Source organism: Macaca nemestrina, chromosome 8, assembly GCF_043159975.1.
Source record: "Macaca nemestrina isolate mMacNem1 chromosome 8, mMacNem.hap1, whole genome shotgun sequence".
In the NCBI taxonomy this organism is placed as follows: Eukaryota; Metazoa; Chordata; class Mammalia; order Primates; family Cercopithecidae; genus Macaca; species Macaca nemestrina.
The window spans coordinates 74617655-74645324 of record NC_092132.1 but is presented as its reverse complement, the minus strand read 5'-3'; the positions used below and the strand labels follow the sequence as shown (position 1 = coordinate 74645324).

The window sequence follows — 27670 nt, the reverse complement described above, 5'->3', positions numbered from 1 at the left end:
TCCTGGACTCAAGTGATCCTCCTGGCTCAGCGTCCCAAAGTGAGCTTACAGGCATGAGCTACTGCACCTGGCCAAGATTTTTGTTTAGAAAGGCTTAGAACACATCATTTGCAATTCTAACTATATTCCTCTCTCCCTTTAATTTCACTACAGAAAAGAATAATATACAATAATAATAATAATAATGTGTAGTCTATCTCAAATCTATAGACTGCTATGCCTAAGTATTATACTCACACACCTGTAAATGTTTTCTGTTTTCTCTTCAGATACTGTGTAAGTATATTGTGGGTAGGACCTAAGCATTGGAGGCAAACAGATTTTACTCATTAGAGATAACTCACCTAAATACCAAACACCTCTATGCCTCAGTTTTCTGATCTGCAAAATAGAGTCAATAATACTGTTTTCAAAGGGATTTGTGAGGATTAAATGAAATAATTTATGCCAAAAAACTTCACTTTTAGTAAACACCTAGCAGTAGTAGCTATTATTACTACCATCTGTTCTTTTATATATGCAATTTTTTTCTTAGTAAAGCTTAAGAAATTATGTTTTGAAGAATGATATTAGAACAGGATTTGTATACACATTAAACATATCCAATAGAACCATGCTAAGGAATTTCTGACAGTATTTTATGAAATTTGTTTTTGGAGGATTCAAAATCTAGTGCGTTAGACTTGTGAACTAGCTGTTCCTTCAAGCTGGAAAACTTTTCCATCTCATATTCACATGGCCAATTTCACTACTCAAATGCCACCTTCTCAGTGAGTCCTGCCCTGGCGAATCTAATTAATGTCACAGCCCATGATATGCCCATCTCTACTGTAATTGCTGATCTTCCTTACTATGCTTTTTTTTTTCCATAGCACTTACCACCTTCTAATATTTGATTTATTTATTCATTATTTTTATTGTTAATTGACTATATTTCAAATTTTATGTTTAAAAATGATACATAATGTATATATTTTTGAGGTGCATGTGATAATTTAATACATTAATATAATTTATAAAAATCAAATCATTGTAATTGAGATACTCCTCGATTATCTTTCTGTGCTAGGATATAAGTTCCACAGGGGCAGGAATACTTGTCTCTCATCACTTGATATATCCAGAAGAGCCTAAAACAGCACAAGGTAGGTTCTAAGTAAATATTTAATTAGTTCAATTGAGCAGAACCTCCCAATTAATCTCATCCTCCTAAACCTCATGTGTGTGTTGGCTTGAGGTCTTTCATGTTAACATAAGAAACCTACTGCAGGGAAATTCATGGCCCGCTAGATTTTAAAAACTCAGTTTCTAAACTGTTTTTTTCTGTCCTGTTGGTCACAATGTTCTTGACAGCAGAAGCAGTGATCATAACTGTTGCTTTATTCTGTGAGAAGAATGAAATACCTTTTAATATTATTCTGAAGACTTTTAAACTAAATACTTATAAGTGATAAAATGATGAGAACACAGTAAGTATTAGTTTGTGTGTGTATTTTTTAGTAAACATTCACCTTGGTGTGTTTAAAGTAATAAATATTTTTTATAGAAATATAGTGTGTTAATTGGTCTGGCTGCCATAGCAGAATACCACAGACTTGTTAGCTTAAACAATAGAAATTTATTTTTTGACAGTTCTGGACACTGGAAGTCCAAGATCAGTGTGCCAGCAGGGTTGGTTTCTGGTGAGGTTCTCTCTCCTTGGGTTACAGATGGCTGCCTTCTTGTGTCCTCACGTGGCCTTTTCTCTGGTGTTGCTTCCTCTTGTAAGAACACCAGTCCTGTTGCATCAGGGCCCCAGAGCTCATTTCTCCCTCCTTACCTTTGAGATCGTACCCATAGTACTTTTTCACATAACATTATATGATATAAAGTCAGAGACTGCAAACTCATATGCTTACAGAGGCCAGGCAAGCGGTCAGCAAGGTCATAATGATAACGTAGCATTTATTGAGCCCTAACTGTGTGCCAAGTACTTTTCTAGGGGTTTGTTTATATGTATTACATGTATTATCTTTCTTGACCTTCACAACAACCCCATAAGATATATACCATTATTCTCTCCACATTTTAGATGAAGAAAATAAGGTATAAGGCTGAAAAGAACACATTTAAGGACACACAGCTAGTAGGTAGCTGCATTAACATTGAAACCCAGCTGTTGAAATGCCTGAAATGGGCCAGATGACTACTGTGATGAACAGGAGAGAGCATGCCCCATCTAAAGGGGCAGCCCCTGCTCATGAAGGAGTAATCTAGTATAGAGGATCTTTCTGTTTTTTGATAGCAGTTAAACATTTGCATTTTTCGTGAAATGTTGGCAATTAATTAGGAAAACAAACCAAAAAACCACCAATGAGTCAGTCAAATCTTGTATACAGATTGCATTCATTCAGACTGTTTATAAAATAGTAATAATAGTAGAATCTACATTTTAAGTGATAGAAGAATTAAATTGGGGCGTTTTATATACAACATTTTGCTCAGTGCTTGGCACATAGTGGTAAGTAAATGTTAACTTTTATTAGTAGCATAAACATTTTCTCCAGTCATTGAGATTCTGCGTAAGTATCATTTATTATTGTTTTTATTTAAAAAAATTATATACCTAGCAACATCAGTACAGGTCTGTTGTTAAAAAAACTCAAAAAATATAGCAATATAGAGAGAAAACAACTGAAGTTGCATTTGTTCCTTCTCTCAACCCTCTTCCTCTCTCCATATATAATTAAAAACCATATAGTGTACGGTATTTATCTTTCTGGGATTTGCTTTTTTCACTTAAAACGTCTTGAAGATCTTCCAAAGTGAGTTCATACAAAGCTGCTTTACTCTTTTTAAAGGCTGCATGGTGTATCCTTTAGTATGGATGTACCATAATCTGTTGAACTAGGCCTCTCAATTGTCATTTAGGTAGTTTTCAATATTTCGCTCTTATAAAAAAGGCTCTGCAAAAATTATCTTTTTGCACATTTTTGAATATTTCCCTAGGATAGAATCTAGATGGAATTGCTGGGCCAAAAGCATATTAAGAATTTTTACAACTATTGCACCTTTGTTACATATATTTTAGTAGTTTTGTAATATTCCATTTTATGAATCTACCTTTATTTACTTTACCATTTCCTTATGTTGAAATATTTAGGTTGTTTCCAATTTGCCACTATAAATAGTCATGTGATAAATATCTTTGTGGGTAGGTCATATTTTTAAAAGATAAATAGTCTGAGAGGAAGTTATCAACTATCAAGTATATTTCTGAGACTTTCCCAAAGTTGTTATAAGAACTGTATTTAGTGGCAATATATTATTTTTAGAAAAAGCAGAGCTTTGATGAAATCATTGCTAAGGGTTTTTAATATTATACTTAGGATATTTTGGAACTTAAATATCTGTTTTATTTTAGGTCTTGTCATCTGTAATGAAGATCATTGTGAAACAGAAGATTGATTAAAGCCTTGTAACATTGGACCTAGATTAGAGATTTAGAAAAGAAAGTCAAAATTAGTCACTTTGGTGTTAGTGTTCCCATTTCATAATATTTATTCTTTCTTCTAAATAGATTTAGGGAGTAGAAATTAAAATTCAATGCTATACCAAAGGATATACTAATATTTGTTCGGCTTTTTTTCCCTTTTTGTGAGGGAGAAAAAAGTAGATAACGAAAAGCTATAGTCATTCATAATGAAATATACTAAACAGAATTTTATGATGTCAGTTCTTGGCATTATAATCTACATAACTGATTTAATTGTGGACATATGGGTATCTGTCAGATTTTTCCATGAAGGACAGTATGTTTTTAGTGTTTTAGCATTAAGCTTTATGCTTTTTGGAACACTTGTGGTTCAGTGTTTCAGTTATTCTTGGTTCAAGGCTGATTTAAAGAAAGCAGGCCAAGAAAGTCAGCATTGTTTTCTTCTACTTCATTGCTTGCAAGGAGGAATTTTTACAAGGTAAGCATACATGTTTAATCATTACCACTGTGTTTCTTTTATCCAAACAGAAGCTACCTTTATGTATCTGGATAGTCAAATGTACAAAGATCCCTTATTTGCATGAAGTACAAAGGTTACTTGCTCCTCACTATTGTGCTTATGTAAGTCATTGCCATACTGTCAGAATTTTCCAGGGTCATTAATAAAAATGTTTAAATTTATCTAATTAGGTTACTTTTTCTGATATGAACTCAGTTTTCACGAGAAGGAAAAAGACATTTCTGTGTCGTACAGAACTTTTATCTTCTCTGTATATTCTAAGTCTGATTGTGTAAATATGACATTTCACTTGTAACTAAGAGAGTACTCACTTTTTTATACTTATCATTGATTTAACTAAATTAAATTTTTGCTGCAATAATGCAGTAGCTATGTGGTTAGCTAGGTACAGAGTCATAGAACTAAAGCAACCTTAAGAATCATCTTGTTATAGGTAGAGAAACTAGACTCTAAATAGGCCCTCAGAATTCCATGATTCTCTGTATAGTTCATTTTATATGACCTCTCCATTATTCCTTTAAGTAATTCTACTTTTGATTCTGTCCTGTTAAAAAGCAGCAAATTCATGACCCTTAGTTGAATGTATTAAAAAAATTCCAGGCCAGGCGTGGTGGCTCAAGCCTGTAATCCCAGCACTTTGGGAGGCCAAGACAGGCGGATCATGAGGTCAGGAGATCGAAATCATCCTGGCTAACACGGTGAAACCCCGTCTCTACTAAAAAATATGAAAAACTAGCCGGGCGAGGTGGCGGGTGCCTGTAGTCCCAGCTACTTGGGAGGCTGAGGCAGGAGAATGGCATAAACCCCGGGAGACGGAGCTTGCAGTGAGCTGAGATCGCGCCACTGCACTCCAGGCTGGGTGACAGAGTGAGACTCTGTCTCAAAAAAAAAAATTCCAGGCTTTTCTTATATTAATTAATGGGAATAATGTCATTGTATGTATGTGGAGACTTACAATTTTCAAAGTATTTTTCACGTATTTTGCCTTTTTGAAGCTATAGTTACTATGTTTTTAATAAGTAAAAGAAACAGAATGTGCAATGAGAAAGAAGTTTACAGGTTTTAGGAAAAGCTGGAAAGAAAGTGCTTTAGTTGTTGGTATTAGAAGTCAATTTTCGAACTGCACATTCTCAGTAAGATGCAAATGTTTAAAGAAATACAGTAAAAGTGCTGATGAACAAATACATATGTAATAGGTAAGATTAAATGAGTATTCTGTATGAGAAATATTGAGAATTATGTAGTTGTAATATTGAAGAAAGACAAAAGTTGCTTTTGCAAGGAATTTAGAAATATGGTAAATTCTCTGTTATTTGCCATTCTAATAATGGAGAATTTGCACATCTGCAGAACTATTTACATCAGCATTCAAATGAGGACCTTAAGGTACATTGTGTTATAAATTATAAATTGTATTATAAAAGAAAGGTCAAATTGCCTTGATTTCCAGGGTCTCTTGATACACCTAGTAATTTTTGATTGAATATTACACATTCTATACAAAAGATGATAGAAGTTCCAAATGCTGCTATTTTTCTCTGGTAGGCATTTAGACTAAGGTTCAGTCTGCTTTTGGTTTGCAGTCTCTAGGGAACTGAGAGTATGGTGTGGTCATCGCACCTCCACAAGTCCTGAACGCTGATTTTTATCTTGGCACCACAAGACTACCAGAAAGCCTGTTTTGCTTTTTCAAGACTTTCTGCTTAGCTTTTAGCCTCTATGGTGTAGTTTCAAAATTTGGCACATATGTTGGCGGAAAAATTGATTGAGTTGAGCTCCCTCAGTAACAGACCTCTAAAACCTAGCTTAAACATCTTGAAGATCTTCTGGAGTGAGTTCATGCAAAGCTGCTTTACTTTTTTTAAAGGCTGCATGGTGTATCCTTTACTATGGATGTACCATAATCTATTGAACTAGGCCTCTCTTCTTGCCTAACAACAGCCCTTTGCTTGGGCAAAATCCAGGTTTTCAACCTCTTGTTCTGAGTAATAGAATCAGCAAGTATTTCCAAGCAATAAGCATTTGTAGATATATCAGCCCAGTTTATAGTTTCTCTTGTTGCTTTGGCAGGAGCATTGGTCTGTTCCAATATACTGGATCCTACCTAGAAGTATAGTGCATAATGTGTGGTCTTAAATTGTTCTGAGTATAAAGTAAAACGAAACCTTTGCTGTTAACATTGATAATTTAAAAACCTCAAAACACTAGAATTTGATTTGCTATGCTCCCAACTAATATATTTATATTGTTGTCATTTTAATGCCTGTTTTTAATCCCACTAGATGATATTATTATGTATTTTTCTACTTTATGTAGTTAAATTCTACTAAATTTTATTTATGTTTACCCATATATTTACTATTCTCTTTTTTATTTCTTCTTGAATCTCAGGACTTCTACCTAGAATTACTTTACTTTTCTTTTTTTTTTTTGAGACAGGGCCTTATTCTCTCACCCAGGCTGACCTGCAGGGACGCCTTCCTGGCTCTTTGCAGCCTCCGCCTCCTGGATTCAAGAGATTCTCTTGCATCAGTTTCCCGAGTAACTGGGATTACAGGCATGCACCATGACACTTGGTTAATTTTTGTATTTTTAGTAGAAATGGGGTTTCGTCATGTTGGCCAGGCTGGTCTCGAACTCCTGACCTCAATGATCCACCCACCTCTGCCTCCCAAAGTGTTGGGATTATAGGCGTGAGCCACTACATTTGGCCCTAGAATTACTTTACTTCTGCTTTCCCGAGGTCTGCCTTTTAGAATTTCATCTATTGAGGGGCTGTTGGTGACATCATCTCTCAATTTTTGGTTGTTTGAAAATATCTTTATTTCATTATCTTTCTTGAGAGATATTTTAGTGGCTATAGAATTCTAGATGAGTCGTATTTTCTCTCTGCATATTATATTTGATTGATTGTTGGATTCTATTGTTGCTCTGGAGGAGTTAGATTTTAGTCTCATTGGTGCTCTTTTGAAAGTGTTTTGTCTTCCTCCTCTGGCTGCTCTTAAGATTTTTCTCTTTATCTGTGGGTTTCTGCAGTTTAATTATATGTTTAGATGTAGATTTTATTTCTCTTGCTTAGGATTTTTTGGTCCTCTTGATTCTGTGGATTATTATCTTCTATTAATTCTACACAATTGTCAGCCATTATCTTTTTTAACGTTTTCTTTACTATGTTTTGTGTTTCTTTCCCTTCTGGGATGCCAGTCAAATGTAAGTTATACCTTCTCGCTGTGTTTAACGTAACTGTTAAATGTTAGATTTTAAAAATTCTTATTTTTTAAGTCTCTCTGATACATTCTGTGGAATGTTATAATCCAAATTCCTCTCTCTCATTCCTTAGATCATTGCTGTCATTCATTTCACTTATAGTAAGTATACATAAGTATATAAATATATACACATAAGCATACATAATCAAATATATTGTCATATTATTTTGAACTGTTATCTGGATCAGTTAAAATTAAGATCAATTAAATGTAAGAATTATATTTAAATAATTTAAAATTAGATCAATTAAAAATCAGAAAAGTAAGTTTTTGTTTATATTCAATTATTCCTTCTTCAGTGCTCTTCCTTTCTTTATATATTTTAATAGATCCAAGTTTCTGACCTGTAACATTTTCCTTTTCTTTGAAAAATCTATTTTAACATTTCTTGCAAGGCAAGTCTACTGGCAACAAGTTTCCCCAGTGTTTGTGGAAATCTTTATTCTTCACTTTCGAAGTATAATTTCACAGGGTACAGAATTCAGAGTGGTGTTTTCTTTCTTCTTTTTTTCCCTCTCAACACTTTAAGTATTTCACTCCATTTTTTTTTAAATTTATTTTTTATTTTTTATTTTTTTAGACAGAATCTCACTCTGTTGCTCAGGCTGGAGTGCTGCAGTGGTACGGTCACAGATAACTGCAGCCTCTAACTCCCTGGGCTCAGGTGATCCTCCCACTTCAGCCCCACAAGTAGCTGGGACTACAGGTGTGTGCCACCACACCGAGCTAATTTATATATATATTTTTTGGTAGAGACAGAGTGCTTTTTTCTTTTTAGATGGATTCTCGCTCTGTTGCCCAGGCTGGAGTGCCGTGGGCGATCTTGGCTCACTGCAACCTCTGCCTCCTGGGTTCAAGCAATTCTCCTTCCTTAGCCTCCTCAGTAGCTGAGACTATAGGCATGTGCCACCACGCCTGGCTAATTTTTGTATCTTTTGTAGAGACAGGGTTTTACCATGTTGCCCAAGCTAGTTTTGAACTCTTAGGCTCAAGTGATCTGTCTCCTTTGGCCTCTCAAATCCATTCTCTTCTTGCTTGAATGGTTTCTGAGGAGAAAGTGCATGTAATTTTTACCTTTACTCCTTTAGGTGTTTTTTCCTCTTTGGCTTCTTTTAAAAATTTTTTTCAGTTTTAATTATTATGGGTACATAATAGGTGTATGTATTTATGGAGTACATGTAATGTTTTGATACAGACATATACAATATGTGATAATCACTAAAGGGTAATTGGGGTATTTATCACCTCAAGTATTTATTTATTTTTTGTGTTAGGGACATTCCAATTTCACTGTTAGTTATTTAAAAATATACAGTAAATTATCGTTGACTTTAGTCACCCTGTTGTGTTATCAAATGCTAGAGCCTATTCATTCTAACTACATTTTTGCACCCATTAACCATCCCTATTCTACCTGACTTCCTGCTACCCTTCCCAGACTCTGGTAACTATTATTCTACTCTTTAACTCCATGAGTTTGTTTCAATTTTTAGCTCCCATTATGAGTGAGAACATGTGAAATTTGTCTTTCTGTGCCTGGCCTGGCTTTTTTCACTTAATATAATGTTCTCCAGTTTCATCCACGTTGTTGCAAATGAAAATGACAGGATTTCTTTCTTTCCTCTCTCTTTCTTTCTTTATTTTTAAATAGAGACAGGGTCATCATAGCTCATTATAACCTTGAACTCCTGGGCTCAGGTGATCCTCCCATCTCAGCAACCTGAGTTGCTAGCATCACAGGCATGTGCCATCAGGTCTGGCTAATTTTTAATTTTTTTGTACAGATGAGGTCTTAGTATATTGCCCAGGCTGGTCTCAAACTCCTGGCCTCAAGTGGTTTTCCTGCCTTGGCCTCCCAAAGTGCTGGGATTACAAGCATGAGCCACTGTGCCCAGTCCAGTTCAAAATATTTTTTAGCTTCCTTGTGATTTTGTCTTTTACTAAAGGGTTAGACTAATAAATGTTTTTTCAAATATTTGGGTCTTTTGTGGTTATTTTAATGTTGATTTTTAATTTAATTCTTTTGTGTTCAGATAACATACTCTTATGATTTCAGTCTTCTGAAATTTATTCAGACTTGTTTTATTGTCTAACATATGGTCCATCTTTATGAATGTTTCATGTACACTTGAAACACGTGTTTCTGCAGTTATTCTGGTATTCTATAAATGAAATTTAGTAAGTGTAGTTGATAGTGCCATTCAGACATTGTACAGTTTTACTGATATTATGCTTAGTTGTTATAAGTGTTGGGTAAACTGGGTAACCATTTAGAAGGAAACAAAATATGTAAATTTTATTTGGCGATAATAGTTTTCACACACAAGTCAGTCTTAGGGTATGCCCTACCATGGCACATGATCTAGAAAAGAGGTCTCTTCTGTGGAGATGAAATCTTCATTCTGTGGAAGTGATGGTGAAATCTTCAGAAGTATATTAGTAGAAACATAGAGGTAGACACTGGGAGAAATGTGCAATGTTGTATGTGTCTTTGGCATGTCACAGTTTTTGATGTGACAAAATATGGGTTCTAATTCTTCCTAGCCAGGAGAAAGTTTGAAAGGATAATCTGCAAGAGTTCTCCTCATCACCCATCCAAACTACAAGGGCAATAAACGATTTTTTCTCTGTATGGCATATGAATACACAGACTATATATATATATATATATATATATATATATATATATATTTTTTTTTTTTTTTTTTTTTTTTTTTTTGAGATGGAGTTTTGCTCTGTTACCCAGGCTGGAATGCAGTGGTGCAATCTTGGCTTACTGCAAGCTCCACCTCCTGTGTTCATGCCATTCTCCTGCCTCAGCCTCCTGAGTAGCTGGGACTACAGGCGCCTGCCACCACGCCTGGCTAATTTTTTTGTATTTTTAGTAGAGATGGAGTTTCACCATGTTAGCCAGGATGGTCTCGATCTCCTGACTTTGTGATCCGCCCGCCTCAGCCTCTCAAAGTGCTGGGATTACAGGCATGAGCCACTGCTCCCGGTCTTTTTTTTTTTTTGAAATTGATTGGAAAAAAAAGGAAACAATAGCCAGTATATGCAGCATGAGAACAGTAAAAACTTTGTTAACTTATAAAGTTGGGATACTTTAAGATAGCATGTTGTACTTCTAGGTAGGATACCAGATAGCAGGATAAATTTCCAATGAATCAAATATTAGTGTAAAGTATTATGAAAGAAAACATCGGAGAAATCCTTTATAACTTGGAAATGGGGAAAGCCTTTGTAACCATGACTCAAAATCCAGAAGCTATTAACAATTTTAGATTTGACTATAAAAATGCATGCTAATAAATAAAAGCAAAAATCCCAACACATACACAACAAAAGCATAACAAAGAAAAACAACATTAACAGGGAAGAATAATTGTAAACTTATAACAGTAAAGGGCTAGTCCTCTGATATTTAAAGAGCTTCTGGAAATCAAAAAGTAAAAGACCATCTACCCAACAGAAAAATGGGAAGAGAAAAAGAATAGTTCATAGAAAAGGAAATACAAATGGGCCTTAAGTTGTTTAAAAGATGCTAAGCCTCATTCATGAAAAATTCCAATTAAAACTACATTGAGATATTATTCCTCATTTACTAGATTGACAAAAATCTGAATGACTATATACTCTCTTGGTAAAGTATGGGAAAACAGATACTTTCATACCTTGTTCATCAGAGTATGGATTAGTATAATTTCTGTGGAAAGTAGCTTGACCATATTGCAAATATATATATATATACACACACACACACACATATATATGTATTTTATATATATATGTATATTGGCCCCAGAGCTTCCTCTTCTAGAAATTTATCATACTTGCATACATGTAAAGTGATATCTGCAAACAATTTTTAAGTGTAGCGTTGTTTGTAATAGAAAAATATTAACAATTTTAGTGTCTTTTGATAGAGTTTGTATTATACTGTGCAATGGTATACTACATAACTATCATAAAGAATGTTAAAGTACTTTATATAGTGAAATGAAAAGATATTCAGAATTTGTTTTTCAGTGAAAAGACAAGGTGCAGACAGGAGGTTTGGTGTGATACAGTATTCCTGTGTAACAAAAGATAGTGAAAACTAATGTATATTTATGTTTGCTTGTATCTGCATGAAGAAACTCTAGATGGGTACACATGAAACTAATAACTGAATTCCTGTGGTCATGGGGAAGGGTAAAAGCTGGATAGTGGGTTATAGGAGTAGGATAGAGTTTTCTCACTTATAACTTTCTAATTTTTTGAATTATTTAAATATTTTGTCCATTTAAAAAGGAAGAAAAAGAAAATTGAATTAGGTTGGGCATTAGTGGAAGATGCCAGATAGATAAACAAACGCTTTACTCTTTTTTTGTTTTTCTTTCTTAGTTTTTCTTTTTGAGAATTTTTGTTTTAGGTTTAGGGGTACCTGTGAAGGTTTGTTACATAAACACGTGTCACAGGGGTTTGTTATTACACACTATTACATCACTCAGGTATTAAGCTCAGTACCAAATAGTTATCTTTTCTGTTCCACTCCCTCCTTCCACCCTCCCCCTCAAGTAGATGCCAGTGTCTGTTGTTTCTTTCTTTGTGTTCATAAGTTCTTACAATTTAGCTCCCACTTGTTTTTTTATTTTTTTTGGAGACGGAGTCTCACTCTGTCACTAGGCTGGAGTGCAGTGGTGCAATCTCAGATGACTGCAACCTCCGCCTCCTGGGTTCAAGCAATTCTTTCTCCTGCCTCAGTCTCCTGAGTGGCTGGGACTACAGGCACACGCTGCTATGCCCAGCTAGTTTTTTTTTTTTTTTTTTTTTTTTTAGTAGAGATGGGTGGAGGCGGGCATCTCACCATGTTGCCCAGGCTGGTTTCGAACCCCTGAGCTCAGGCAATCAGCCCACCTCAGCCTCCCAAAGTGTTGGGATTACAGGCATGAGCCACTGCACCTGGCCAGCTCCCACTTGTAAATGAGAACATGCAGTATTTGGTTTTCTAGTCCTATGTTAGTTTGCGAAGGATGATAACCTTCAGCTCCTTCCATGTTCTGGCAAAAGACATGATCTTGCTTTTTTTATGGCTGCATAATATTCCATGGTGTGTATATATGCCACATTTTCTTTATCCAGTCTGTCATTGATTGGTATTTAGGTGATTCTATGTCTTTGCTATTGTGAACAGTACTTTGATGAACACTTATGTGCATGTGTCTTTATGGTAGAATGCTCTGGGTATATACCCAGTAATGGAATTGCTGGGTCGAATGGTAGTTCTTTTAACTCTTTCAGGAATTGTCATACAGTTCCTCAATGGTTGAACTAATTTACATTCCCACCAGCAGTGTATAAGGGTTCCCTTTTCTCTGCAACCTCACCAGCGTCTGTTATTTTTTGACTTTTTAGTAATAGCCATTCTGATTGATGTGAGATGATATCTCATTGTGGTTTTGATTTGCATTTCTCTAATGATTGGTGGTATTGAGCTTTTTGCCATAAGCTTGTTTGCCACATGTATGTCTTCTTTTGAGAAGTGTCTTTTCATGTCCTTTGCCCACTTTTTAATGGGGTTGTTTGTTTTTCTTTTGTAAAGTTGTTTAAGTTCCTTATAGATACTGGGTATTAGACCTTCGTCATATGCCTAGTTTGCGAATTCTTTCTCCCATTTTGTAGATTGTTTACTTTGTTGATAGTTTCTTTTGCCGTACAGAGCTTTTAAGTTTAGTTAGATCCCATTTGTCAATTTTTGCTTTTGTTGCAATTGCTTTTGGTGTCTTCATCATGAAATATTTGCCTGTTCCTAGATCCAGCATGGTATTGCCTAGGTGTCTTCCAGAGTATTTTACCGTTTTGGGTTTTACATTTAAGTCTTTAATCTGTATTCAGTTGATTTTTGTATATGGTGTAAGGAAGAGGTCCAACTTCAATCTTCTGCATACGGCTAGTCAGTTATCCGAGCACCATTTATTGCACAGGAAAATTTTTTTCCCATTGGTTGTTTTGGTCAGCTTTGTCAAAGATCAGATAGTCAAAGATATGTGGCCTTATTTTGGGCTCCTTATTCTGTTCCATTGGTCTGTGTGTCTGTTTTTGTACCAGTACCATATTGCTTTGGTCACCAGTACCATATTGTTTGGTCACTATAGCCCCATAGTATAGTTTGGAGTCAAATAACATGATGCCTCCAGCTTTGATCTTTTTGCTTAGGATTGCCTTGACTATTTGGGCTCTTTTTTGGTTCCATATAAATTTTAAAATAATTTTTTCTAGTTTTGTGAAAAATGTCATTGGTAGTTTAACAGGTATAGCATTGAATTTGTAAATTGTTTTGGGCACTATAGCCATTTTAATGATATTGATTCTTCCTATTTATGATGATGGGATGTTTTTTCATTTGCTTGTGTCTTCTTTGATTTCTTTGAGCAGTGTTTTGTCATTCTCACTGTAGAGACTTTTTACCTCCCTGATTAGCTATATTCCTAGGTGTTTTATTATTTTTTTTTTGTGGCAACTGTGAATGGGATTGCCTTTCTTATTTGGCTCTCAGTTTGGTTGTCATTGGTGCATAGGAATGCTAGTGAGTTTTGTACATTGATTTTATATCCTGCAACTTTGCTGAAGTTGTTTATCAGCTAAAGGAGCTTTTGGGCCAAAACACTGGGATTTTCTAGATATAGAATCATGTCATCTGCAAACAGAGATAATTTGACTCCCTTTCTTACTATTTGGATGCCCTTTATTTTTTTTTTCTCTCTTGACTCATGGCTCTGGCTAGGACTTCCAATACTATGTTGAATAGAAGTGGAGAGAGAGGGCATCCTTGTCTTGTACCAGTTTTCAAGGGGAATGCTTCCAGCTTTTGCCCATTCAGTATGATGTTGGCTGTGCGTTTGTCATAGATGGCTCTTCTTCTTCTTATTATTATTACTATTTTGAGACAGAATTTTGCTCTTGTTTCCCAGGCTGGAGTGCAATGGTATGATCTCGGCTCACTGCAACCTCTACCTCCCAGGTTCAAGCGATTCTCCTGCTTCAGCCTCCTGAGTAGCTTGGATTACAGGTGCCCACCACCACACCTGGCTAGTTTTTTGGATTTTTAGTAGAGACGGGGTTTCACCATGTTGGCCAGGGTGGTCTTGAACTCCCAACCTCGGGTGGTCTGCCCGCCTTAGCCTCCCAAAGTGCTGGGATTACAAGTGTGAGTCACCACACCTGGCCATGGCTCTTACTATTTTGAGATATGTTCCTTCAATACCTAGGTTATTGAGAGTTTTTAACATGAAAGAATGTTCAGTTTTATCAAAAGCCCTTTCCATATCTGTTGAGATGATTGTGTGGTTTTTGTCTTTAGTTCTGTTTATGTGATGAATCACATTTATTGATTTTTATATGTTGAATCAACCTTGCATCCCAGGGATGAAGCCTACTTGATCATGGTAGATTAGCTTTTTGATGATGCTCAGCATTTGAGTTACTAGAGTTCTTGTATTGGCTCTTTCTCATCTCTGCATGTGGGTATTTCTTTAACTGCAGTGCAGATTGAGTATAGTCAATAGACTTCTTTTCTGGATGTTTTCACCTGGCTGAGGCTTTGTGTAGGGTCTTTATTTGAAGCTGACTTCTTGTCTCTGGTTTCAGTGGGGGTATATTAGTGAGATATTTTTGGTGTTGAAGCTTTGGGGGTATGATCCAGCAGGTGACATTTAGGCTTATCAGTCATTTAGGTAGACTCTTGCTTGGTTATGTGGCTTCCCTATGTTTCCTCACAGTTGCAGCTGTGTTCCCTGTCAGTGCTCTGAAAGTGTAGGTTCCTCTCTCCCTTGAGTGCTGGCTGTAGTTCACAACTTGTCACTCCTGGGCTGCCCACTGCAGCTCTGGGACAGTCTTAGTGTTTATTTTCCTTCTCCAGGTTAGAGGCAGCAGAGGAAAAGATCATAGTAGTGATTGTGGTCAAGGGTCATTTGCTTGACTCCTGGGGGCTCCACCCCAGAGAGATGCAGGTTAGCAGTTGCTCAGTGCAGTCAGCCCAAGATGGAGGGTTTGTGCTATGGGTCCAAGCCAGGGGTTTTCTGTCTGGTGACAAGCTAGGTAGGGTATGGGAGACTTGTGGGAAATTGGTTGGCCTCTTCTCCTTAGGTTGACTGCAGCTCACTGGAGGTGTGGATAAGGCACTTGGGATCTTTGCTCCTTTGTTAGTCCGAGGGTGGCAAGGCATGTTCCACTGCAGAGGCAGTGGCAAAGAGGCTTTCATTTGCCCCTGGAAGCTCTGTCTATGGTGTTACTGAGTTGGTGCTGACTTGGTAGCTCTGGCAGGGTGGTTGGAGGCCCAGGGCTGAAGGACCTGCCCAGTGAGGAGATATGGGATATGTGTACCAATTTAACAGTCTGGGCACTTTTCTGTAGGGCTGCTGTGGTATGCTTGGGGCCTGGTCCAGTCCTAGTCACCTCAGATTTTCCAGAACCTGAAGGTGTTACCATGAAGGCTGTGAAACAGCAAAGCTGTTGCCAGCTTAAAGGCACCTGTAGGAAGTGGCTGGAGACCCTGGTTGCGAGGTCCCACCCAGTGAGGAGGAACAGGATTGGCACCCACTTAAAACAGTCTGGCCATATTTTAGTAGAGCAGCTGGGCTGTGCGGGGGGTCCACTTCAGCCCTTGGTTGCCTCAGACACTGTGAAGTCCAAAGGCTGGAATGGCTAAGTTGCCCAAACAACAAGGTGGCCTGCCCCTCCCTCTAGGAGTGCCATTTCAGGGGGAATTCAGATCTGTGTCAGCTGGAAAGCTCTGTTGGGGGTGGCTGGAGGCCCTGGTTGGGAGGTCCTGCCCAGTGAAAAAGAATGAGATCAGGTACCTGCTAAAGGCAGCAGTCTGGCCATGTTTTGATAGAGCGGCTGTGCTGTGCTGTGGGAATCCCTTCTGCCTTGGGTGGACTCAGACTTCCCGAAACCTGAAGGCTAGAATGGCTAAGGTGCCTGAATAGCAAAGATGGCAGCCTGCCCCTCCTCCTAGGAGTGCCTCCTTAGGGAGGTGCAATGCCACTATTGGTAGCTGGCTAGAATTCCAAGTAAGTGGGTCTTAACTTGTGAGGTGCTGTGGAAATGGGGCCTGTGGGCTGATGCTGTTCAGCCCCGTAGATTCAGCCTCTTTTCTAGGGGTATGTACAGGAGTCTAACGTCCTACTTTGCCATAGCTGCAGCTACTTTTGCTGGAAAGCCCTAAGCTTCCAGGGTCTCCATGCATGCCTAAGCTTCCAGGGTCTCCATGCATGCCTGAGTGGCTGCTCTGCTGAGACTCTACATAGCTCTGTCTGTCAGACTGAAGACCGAAGGCCCTGGTGGAGTGGGTTCACAAGATCTGACCTGAGGGTTGCAAAGATCTGTGGGAGAATCATGATTTCCCTGGGTTGCTCTTTGACTCACCACTTCCCTAGGTTGGGGAGAATCCCCTGGCTCTGTGTTGTTCCCAGGTGGCTGTTGTCCTGCCTTGTTTTTCTTTGTTCTCTGTGGGTCAGGTTGTTTCCTTAATTAATCCCAATGTGAGTAGCTGGGTGTTTCAGTTGAAGATGTTGTATTTACTTGCCCCTTCTGTTTCTCTCTGAGAGCCAGGCACACTAACTGCTTCTAGTCAGCCATCTTGGCCACTTCATATCCCAACCCCTTTCCTTTCTCTTTGTATATTTTTAGTTCAGGAAGAGGCAGAATACTGAGATAGATAGTGAGAAATGAGCAAAAATTAGAACAGTTCATAAAAATGGGCCAAATTGTCCAAAGATTTGTCCAGGCTAAGTATTGCAAAACCTGAGATTTGCTGAATTGTGGATTTGTTTCCCTAAGGAATAGGAAAATTGAATTTGTGTTGGTAGATGAAAGACAAGGGATAGCAACATGAATTATGTATTAGGTATGTGTGCCTCTTACTACTATGTATGCCATTACTGTTCAGGGGTCTGTGGAATGGGATGTTTCATTTTCCAGAATATAAATTAAATGACAGTTTTGCATTTCTATTTATGTGTGATTTGTGGTAAAAACCTCTCTCTGCCAAAGGAGAGTTTTCTTTTGATGGATATATGGAAGGCATTTGAATTATTTAAAATATGGAAATGACTTTTGCTCTTTTTAGTACATATGAAAAAGTTTAAATTATATAAAAATGAATACAATGGGAGTTGAATCTCCCTCCTCCCACAGATTCTTAGGCCCTTCTATGAAGTTAAATGGGCATTAAATAGTTGCACTCTCCTTCTTACCTATTTTTCAATTTAAATATCCTTAGAGAGAGGTCATGTAGTCATGTTCAAATTTATTAGGGTTCAATATTTATAAAACTTTAGGATAAATTTTACCAACTCTTTGGGGATTTAAAAAATATGTTGGTTATTGATTTCACACTTAAATTTATTATGATAACATACTTCATAGGATTACAGTCTTTTTACATTTATTAACACTTGTTTTTATAGCCCAGCATGTAGTCTAACTTGGTGAATATTCCATGTACATTTGAAAAGAATTTCTATATTTTCAGTTACTGAATGTAATGTTCAATAAATGTCAATTAGGTCAATTAGGCAGATAATGTTAAATTATATCCTTACTGATTTTTTTAAGGTCTCCTTTTCCTCTCAATTACTGAGAGTCAGGTGATAAAATCCTCAACTGAGAATGCGGATTTATCTTTTTCTCACTTTACCTTTGATATTTTTTGCTTTGTGTATCTTAAAGCTCCATTAGGTGCATACAGATTTTAAAATATTATGTATTCATGATGAATTTATTCTTATATTATTATGACATGTTGATCCTCTTTATGTCTGGTAGTATTCCTTGATTTGAAGTCTGTTTTGTCTGGGATGTTAATATAGCCATATCAAGTTTTTTATTTGGTGATTTCCTTTCAAACTATCTGAGTCTTTATGTTTAAAGAGAGTCTCTTGCAAAACACATGAATTTGTGTCTTTCTTTTTAAAAATCCAGGTTGTTAATCTCTTTTAATTGGAGTGTTTAATCCATTTACATTTAGTGTAATTATTAATATGGTTGTTTTCTGACTTTGGTTCTTTCTGGTGAGAAGTCAGCCAACATTCTCATTGTTTCCCTGTGAGGAATATGTCTTTTTTCTCTGTCTATTTTTCAGGTTTTCTTTTTACATTTGATTTTCAGCAATTTCAGTAAGATGTGCCTATGTAGGGTGTTTGGGTATTTATTTTGCTTGGGTTCATTGAGCTTTTTGAGTCTGTATGTTACTGGTTTTGATCAAGTTTAACAAATGTTTTGGGTTAATATTTTGTCAAGTGTTTTTTTTCCCCTCTATCTTTTCTTCTAGGACTTCAATTTTACCTGTTATTGTTGTTCTGTTCATTTTTTTTTCTCCTAAGTTTTTTCGCTTTGTGCTTTAGTTTGGATGATTTCTTTTGACCCTTAGTCATAGTCTAGTGAGGTCTTAAGTCTCTTGAGTGTTAGTCTAGTGATATGGCTATAAAACAAAATACAGGTTTTAAACAACAAAAATTTATTTCTCAGTTCTGGTGGCTGGGAAATCCAAGAGCAAGGTGCTGGAAAATTTGGTGTCATAGATGGTGCCTTCTTGTGGTGTTCTCACATGGTGGATGGGCAAGGCAGCTCTCTAGGGCCTCTTTTATAAGTGCACTAATGCCATTCATTTTATCATCTTCCAAAGGCTCTCCACCTCAAATACCATCACATTGGGGATTAGGTTTCAACAAATGAATTTTGAGGTAACACAGACAGTTAGTCTATTGCACCTATCTTCGCGTTCACTAATCCTACTTTTGTTGCTCTTTTCTGCCTTGTTTTCTTTTATATTTTGTCTGGAATTTATATTTGTAATCAGTAGGGGAGTCAGCCTGATACAATGTAATTCATCATTACTGGAAGCTGGTGGCTTTTTATTTCAAATAAAAGAAGATATAGGGATAAAAATATGGGAATACACTATGTTAAGAAAGCCCTCTCTGCTTTTTCCTTTTTTTGGCCTATTTGTCATTTGTTTCATAAAAGTGAAGCAGGCTGGGCATGGTGGCTCACGCCTGTAATCCCAGCACTTTGGGAGGCTGAGGTGGGCGGATCACGAGGTCAGGAGATTGAAACCATCCTGGCTAACACGATGAAGCCCCGTCTCTACTAAAAATACAAAAAATTAGCCGGGCATGGTGGCAGGCACCTGTAGTCCCAGCTACTCAGGAGGTTGAGGCAGGAGAATGGCGTGAACCCAGGAGGCGGAGCTTGCAGTGAGCAGAGATCATGCCACTGCACTCCAGCCTGGATGGCAGAGGGAGACTCCATTTCAAAAAATAAATAAATAAATAAATAAATAAGTGAAACAGTGTCCTATTGATTAAAAATTATATTCATATTCCCTTTTTGATGAAATTACCCTCAGATAAGCAGAACTTTGTATATATTTGCCATTAATTGTTTCAGAATTAGAAAATATTTCTACCTAAAGACACTGGAAATTAAAATGTGTACATTTGTAGGCAGCACTATCTGTTTTGTTTTTAACAGACACTTAACATGTGCCAGGTCCTGGTCTAAGCATTTTACATATATTAACTCATTTAATTCTCACAACAACCCAATGAGGGAGGTGTGATGATTGGCCCTATTTTCCAGATGAGGAAACCGAAGCACAGAGAGATTAAACCAGGAAGTAGCAGAGCCAGAATTTGAACCATGGCATTCTGGCATTATTAGAGTCTACATTCTTAACTACTTTGCTCTGCTACCTCTCTCAGTTTCTGCTGCGTGTAATAATTATGCTCTGGGTATGTTTATACTTGTGAATTTCTCAAGTTTTTCAATAGTATCTGCCCTATTGGATTATAAACCACTTCAAGAACAGTAATCACATACTCTCTACTATGTCAGATACCCAGAAAAGGCTAAAACACAACTTTTCTTAGAAATCTTGCTTATAAATCCTAGGCAGTATTAATCATTTTTTCTTCAGTACTTACAGTTCAGCATTTGCCTTTCTGATGAATGACTATTTTTTTTCTGCCTTATACTGCAGCTAGTAGTTTATAGGCTTGGCCCTCCCATTGGGTTGTGAGGTCATTGAGGGTAGAGACCATGCTTTCATCATTTTTGTTGACACTCTTCCCCACCCTGGCATCAGTCCACATTGAGTATAATAGATCATGTTATTCCAGAACTGTGATGGTAAAAATATGCTTCTTTTTGCCAGACAAAGAATCTTTGCATATCCATATATTTGTCTTGTTTACAATGGGAATACTTTATATTTGTGTTTTACTTTCAGCTTTCCAAAGTCCTTTCATATCTACCATCTATTTATCTTTATGGAAAAAAATGTCATGAGCTTTCATGTATTACTTCAGTAAATATTTCTTGAGCACCTATTATGTGCTGATACTGTTCTGGTTGTTTAGGATATAGTAATGGATAAAACAAAGTCTGTCCTTTCATGTAGATTACATTCTGGTGAGAAGGTAAAGATATAAACCAAAATAAATAATGTGCTAGGTGGTGATAAGTACTTTGAAGAAAAATAATATGTGACAAAGGGATAGAATATGGTAGAGAGTGCTACTCTAGATGGTATGATCTGGAAGGCATCTATAAGTAAGTAATATTTGAGTAGAGACTTGAATGAAGTTAAGGAGCAAACTGAAAATATATGAAGTTTAGAAGAGTTCTAGACACAAGAATTAGCAAAGACAAAGGCCTTTAAGTTGAGAAAAACAGCAAGGAGGCCATACTGGAAGTGGGAAAGAAATGAGATGGAAAGGTGGTTGTGGTGGTAGCATATGTGGGAGGTAGATCATGGAGGGCCTTGTAACATATGGTAAGGACTTCAGATTTCATTCTAAGTTTGATGAAAATCATTGAAACATTTTCTACCCCAATGAGGAATGATATCTGAATTATGTTTAAAAAGTTTAATCTGAATGCTGTGTAGGGAATAGCTTATATGGGAAGCAAGAGTAGAATCAGAGAGACCAATTATGAGGCTGTTGAAATAACAGGCCAGAGAGTTGGCTGCCTAAACAAGGGTGGTACTAGTGGAAGTGGTAAGAAGTGTTTAGATTCTAGATATATTTGAAGTTAGAACCAAGAGCCAAGTGAACTTGCTGAGGAATTTTTATAGCGCATGAAAAAAGAGGAGTTGGAATTATTCCCACATTTTTGGTCTGAACAATATTGTGGATGTTATTACCATTTACTGAAATGGGAAACGTTGGCAGAAGGAACAGGTTGAAACAGGGCATATATCACTGCCTTTATTTTATACATGAGGAAACTGAGACATAGATAAAGACTTTTGATAAGCTTTGGGGGTAGAATACTGGTTGCCTTACTGCTAGCCTCAGATTTCTTCTAAATAAATGTTTCAATTTTTTTTGTTATCGATTTTATCTATGGGATGATAACTTGTGTTCACTTTACAATTGTTTGAAAACAAGAGCCTGAACAGGGATATTTCAAGAGTCTTTGAAGTTTTATATATTTTCTGGGATGGTAATGGTCAAAGAGCCTAGCACCTTGTAAGTATTTGAGTAATTGTTTTCTAGATTAAATTAAGGGACGATTCAATCTCATTTTCAACCTTGATATTCTCATAAGGGAAATTATCTGTGTTGTAGTTCAGATCAATTGCATGAATGGAAAATTGCAGTTTGTCTTTCAGAAAGTAGTGATTAAGACTGGAAATAATAAGATCTGGGTTTGGACCCTGTGTCTACCCCTTACTATCTCTGTAACTTTCAGCACATCACTCTATCTTTCTCAGCTTTAGTTTTTCCATCTGTGAAATGGAATAATGCCTACTTTTCTCACATAATTATTGTAAAGATGAAATGAGATTATATATACTTAATAGAACTAGCACACAACCAGCACATCAAACATGCAATAAGGGTTTACAGGGTCTGAATCTCAATAAAGCCACTATGAGATATTCACAAAAAATCTGTAGTAGAGAGAGTTTGTGGAAAAATTGTGTACTAAAAACACATATTCCTGAGGTGGGGTGACAACATGGCCGAATAGGAATAGCTCCAGCCTCCAGCTCCCAGCATGAGCGACAGAAGATGGGTGATTTCTGCATTTCCAACTGAGGTACCGGGTTCATCTCACTGGGGCATGTCAGACAGTCGGTGCAGGACAGTGGGTGCAGCCCAACGAGCGAGAGCTGAAGCAGGGTGAGGCATCACCTCATCTGGGAAGCGCAAGGGGAAAGGGAATTCCTTTTCCTAGTCAAGGGAAACTGTGACACACAACACCTGGAAAATCAGGTCACTCCCACCCTAATACTGCACTTTAGCAAGGGTCTTAGCAAACGGCACACCAGGAGATTATATCCCACGCCTGACTCGGAGGGTCGCATGCCCACAAAGCCTCCCTCATTGCTAGCACAGCAATTTGAAATCTAACTGCAGGGCGGCATCGAGGCTGGGGGAGGGGCGCCCGCCATTGCTGAGGCTTAAGTAGGTAAACAAAGCTGCTGGGAAGCTCGAACTGGGTGAAGCCCACTGCAGCTCAAGGAGGCCTGCCTGCCTCTGTGTACTCCACCTCTGGGGACAGGGCATAGCTAAACAAAAAGCAGCAGAAACCTCTGCAGATGTAAATGTCCCTGTCTGACAGCTTTGAAGAGAGTAGTGATTCTTCCAGCACAGAGGTTGAGATCTGAGAATGGACAGACTACCTGCTCAAGTGGGTCCCTGATCCCCTGAGTAGCATAACTGGGAGAGCCTAACTGGGTGTAGCCTAACTGGAGTGGACCTCAAGCAAACTCAAACAGATCTGCAGCTGAGGGTCCTGACAGTTAGAAGGAAAACTAACAAACAGAAAGGACATCCACACCAAAACCCCATCTGTACGTCACCATCATCAAAGACTAAAGGTAGATAAAACCACAAAGATGGGTAAAAAGTAGTACAGAAAAGCTGAAAATTCAAAAAATCAGAATGCCTCTCCCCCTCAAAGGAACGCAGCTCCTCGCCAGCAATGGAACAAAGCTGAACAGAGAATGACTTTGATGAGTTGAGAGAAGGCTTCAGCCGATCAAACTTCTGAGAGCTAAAGGAGGAACTACGAACCCAGTGCAAAGAAACTAAAAACCTCGAAAAAAGATTTGATGAATGAATAACTAGAATAACCAACGCAGAGAAGTCCATAAACGACCTGATAGAGATGAAAACCACAACACGAGAACTACGTGACAAATGCACAAGCTTCAATAACCGACTCGATCAACTGGAAGAAAGAGTATCAGTGATTGAAGATCAAATGAATGAAATGAAGTGAGAAAAGTTTAGAGAAAAAAGAGTAAAAAGAAATGAACAAAGCCTCCAAGAAATATGGGACTAAGTGAAAAGACCAAATCTACATCGGATTGGTGTACCTGAAAGTGCTGGGGAGAATGGAACCAAGTTGGAAAACACTCTGCAGGATGTTATCCGGGAGAACATTCCCAACCTAGCAAGGCAGGGCAACATTAAAATTCAGGAAATACAGAGAATGCCACAAAGATACTCCTCGAGGAGAGCAACTCCAAGACACGTAATTGTCAGATTCACCAAAGTTGAAATGAAGGAAAAAATGTTTAGGGCAGCCAGAGAGAAAGGTCGGATTACCCACAAAGGGAAGCCCATCAGACTAACAGCAGATCTCTTGGCAGAAACTCTACAAGCCAGAATAGAAAGGGGGCCAATATTCAACATTCTTAAAGAAAAGAACTTTCACCCCAGATTTTCATATCCAGCCAAAGTAAGTTCCATATGTGAAGGAGAAATAAAATCCTTTACAGACAAGCAAATGCTGAGAGATTTTGTCACCACCAGGCCTGCCCTACAAGAGATCCTGAAGGAAGCACTAAACATGGAAAGGAACAACAGGTATCAGCCGTTGCAAAAAATGCAAAATTGTAAAGACTATCAATGCTAGGAAGAAACTGCAACTAATGAGCAAAATGACCAGCTAACATCATAATGACAGGATCAAGTTCACACATAACAATATTAGCGTTAAATGTAAATGGGCTAAATGCTTCAATTAAAAGACACAGACTGGCAAATTGGATAAAGAGTCAAGACCCATCAGTTTGCTGTATTCAGGAGACCCATCTCATGTGCAGAGACACACATAGCTCAAAACAAAGGGATGGAGGAAGATTTACCAAGCAAATGGAAAACAAAAAAAGGCAAGGGATGAAGTCCTAGTCTCTGATAAAACAGACTTTAAACCAACAAAGATCAAAAGAGACAAGGCCATTACATAATGGTAAAGGGATCAATTCAAGAAGAAGAGCTAACTATCCTAAATATATATGCACCCAATATAGGAGCACCCAGATTCATAAAGCAAGTCTTAGAGGCTTACAAAGAGACTTAGACTCCCACATAATAATAATGGGAGACTTTAACACCCCACTGTCAACATTAGACAGATCAATGGGTCAGAGACTTAACAAGGATGTCCAGGAACTGAACTCAACTCTGCACTAAGCGAACCTAATAGACATCTACGGAACTCTCCACCCCAAATCAAGAGAATATACATTCTTCTCAGCACCACATCTCACTTATTCCAAAATTGACCACATAGTTGGAAGTAAAGCACTCCTCAGCAAATGTAAAAGAACAGAAATTATAACAAACTGTCTCTCAGACCACAGTGCAATCAAACTAGAACTCAGGACTAAGAAACTCAGTCAAAACCGCTCAACTATGTGGAAACTGAACAACCTGCTCCTGAATGACTACTAGTACATAATGAAATGAGGACAGAAATAAAGATGTTCTTTGAAACCAATGAGAACAAAGATACAACATACCAGAATCTCTGGGACACATTTAAAGAGGTGTGTAGAGGGAAATTTATAGCACTGAATGCCCACAAGAGAAAGCAGGAAAGATCTAAAATTGACACCCTAACATCACAATTAAAAGAACTAGAGAAGCAAGAGCAAACACATTCAAAAGCTAGCAGAAGGCAAGAAATAACCAAGATCAGAACAGAATTGAAGGAGATAGAGACACAAAAAACCCTTCAAAAGAATCAGTGAATCCAGGAGCTGGTTTTTTGAAAAGATCAACAAAATTGATAGACTGCTAGCAAGACTAATAAAGAAGAAAAGAGAGAAGAATCAAATAGATGCAATAAAAAATGATAAAGGGGATATCACCACTGACCCCACAGAAATACAAACTACCATCAGAGAATACTATAAACACCTCTACAGAAATAAACTAGAAAACCTAGAAGAAATGGATAAATTCCTGGACACGTACACTCTCCCAAGACTAAACCAGGAAGAAGTTGAGTCCCTGAATAGATTAATAGCAGGCTCTGAAATTGAGGCAATAATTAATAGCCTACCTACCAAAAAAAGTCCAGGACCAGATGGATTCACAGCCTAATTCTACCAGAGGTACAAGGAGGAGCTGGTACCATTCCTTCTGAAACTATTCCAAGCAATAGAAAAAGAGGGAATCCTCCCTAACTCATTTTATGAGGCCAGCATCATCCTGATACCAAAGCCTGGGAGAGACACAATAAAAAAAGAGAATTTTAGACCTTGATGAATTTTAGAACCTTGATGAATATCCTTGATGAACATCGATTTGAAAATCCTCAATAAAATACTGGCAAACCAAATCCAGCAGCACATCAAAAACCGTATCCACCACGATCAGGATGGCTTCATCCCTGGGATGGAAGGCTGGTTCAACACATGCAAATCAATAAACATCACATAAACAGAACGAAAGACAAAAACCACATGATTATCTCAATAGATGCAGAAAAGGCCTTCGACAAAATTCAACAGCCTTCATGCTAAAAACTCTCAGTAAACTAGGTATTGATGGAATGTATCTCAAAGTAATAAGAGCTATTTATGACAAACCCACAGTCAATATCATACTGAATGGGCAAAAACTGGAAGCATTCCCCTTAAAAACTGGCACAAGACAGGGATGCCCTATCTCACCACTCCTTGCTGTTGGAAGTTCTGGCCAGGGCAATCAGGCAAGAGAAAGAAATAAAGGGTATTCTAGGAAAAGAAGAAATCAAATTGTCCCTGTTTGCAGATGACTTTATTGTATATTTAGAAAACCCCATCATCTCAGCCCAAAATCTCCTCAAGCTGATAAGCAACTTCAGCAATGTCTCAGAATACAAAACCAATGTGCAAAAATCACAAGCATTCTTATACACCAATAACAAAGAGATCCAAATCATGAATGAACTCCCAGTCACAATTGCTTCAAAGAGAATAAAATACCTATACCTAGGAATCCAACTTACAAGGGATGTGAAGGACCTCTTCAAGGACAACTACAAACCACTGCTCAATGAAATAAAAGAGGACACAAACAGATGGAAGAACATTCCATGCTCTTGGATAGGAAGAATCAATATTGTGAAAATGGCCATACTGCCCAAGGTAATTTATAGATTCAATGCCATCCCCATTAAGCTACCAATGACTTTCTTCACAGAATTGGAAAAAAACTACTTTAAAGTTCATATGGAACCAAAAAAGAGCCCTCATTGCCAAGACAATCCTAAGCCAAAAGAACAAAGCTGGAGGCATCATGCTACCTGACTTCAAACTATACTACAAGGCTACAGTAACCAAAACAGCATGGTACTGGTACCAAAACAGAGATATAGACCAATGGAACAGAACAGAGCCCTCAGAAATAATACCACACATCTACAACCATCTAATCTTTGACAAACCTGACAAAAACAAGCAATGGGGAAAGGATTCCCTATTTAATAAATGGTGCTGGGAAGACTGGCTGGACATATGTAGAAAGCTGAAAGTGGATCCCTTCCTTACTCCTTATACAAAAATTAATTCAAGATGGATTCATGACTTAAATGTTAGACCTAAAACCATAAAAACCCTAGAAGAAAACCTAGGCAATACCATTCAGGACATAGGCATGGGCAAGGACTTTATGTCTAAAACACCAAAAGCAATGGCAACAAAAGCCAACATTGACAAATGGGATCTAATTAAACTAAAGAGCTTCTGCACAGCAAAAGAAACTACAATCAGAGTGAACAGGCAGCCTACAGAATGGAAGAAAATTTTTGCAATCTACTCATCTGACAAAGGCCTAATATCCAGAACCTACAAAGAACTCAAACAAATTTACAAGAAAAAAACGACCCCATCAAAAACTGGGCAAAGGACATGAACAGACACTTCTCAAAAGAAGACATTTATGCAGCCAAGAGAGACATGAAAAAATGCTCATCATCATTGGCCATCAGAGAAATGCAAATCAAAACCACAATGAGATACCATCTTATACCAGTTAGAATGGCGATCATTAAAAAGTCAGGAAACAACAGATGCTAGAGAGGATGTGGGGAAATAGGAATACTTTTACACTGTTGGTGGGAGTGTAAACTAGT

General features: G+C 37.6%; 1 protein-coding gene across 7 annotated transcripts in view; it reads left to right on the top strand.

The window, feature by feature from the left end:
• Window positions 1-27670, top strand: part of LOC105483600 (XK related 9) — a 170194-nt gene that overhangs the window by 69423 nt on the left and 73101 nt on the right. For 6 of the 7 annotated variants that reach the window (XR_011606952.1, XM_071068127.1, XM_071068126.1 and 3 more), the window contains 2 exons: window positions 1070-1145; window positions 3404-3953. Coding sequence is in view for 5 of the 7 variants with exons in the window: in XM_071068127.1 (XP_070924228.1) it covers window positions 3682-3953 (272 nt within the window). In the remaining 2 variants the exon portion in view is untranslated. Of the gene's footprint in view, window positions 1-1069; window positions 1146-3403; window positions 3954-7342; window positions 7364-27670 lie in introns of those variants that run through there. The other variant, XM_011744554.2, reaches the window with a different exon arrangement.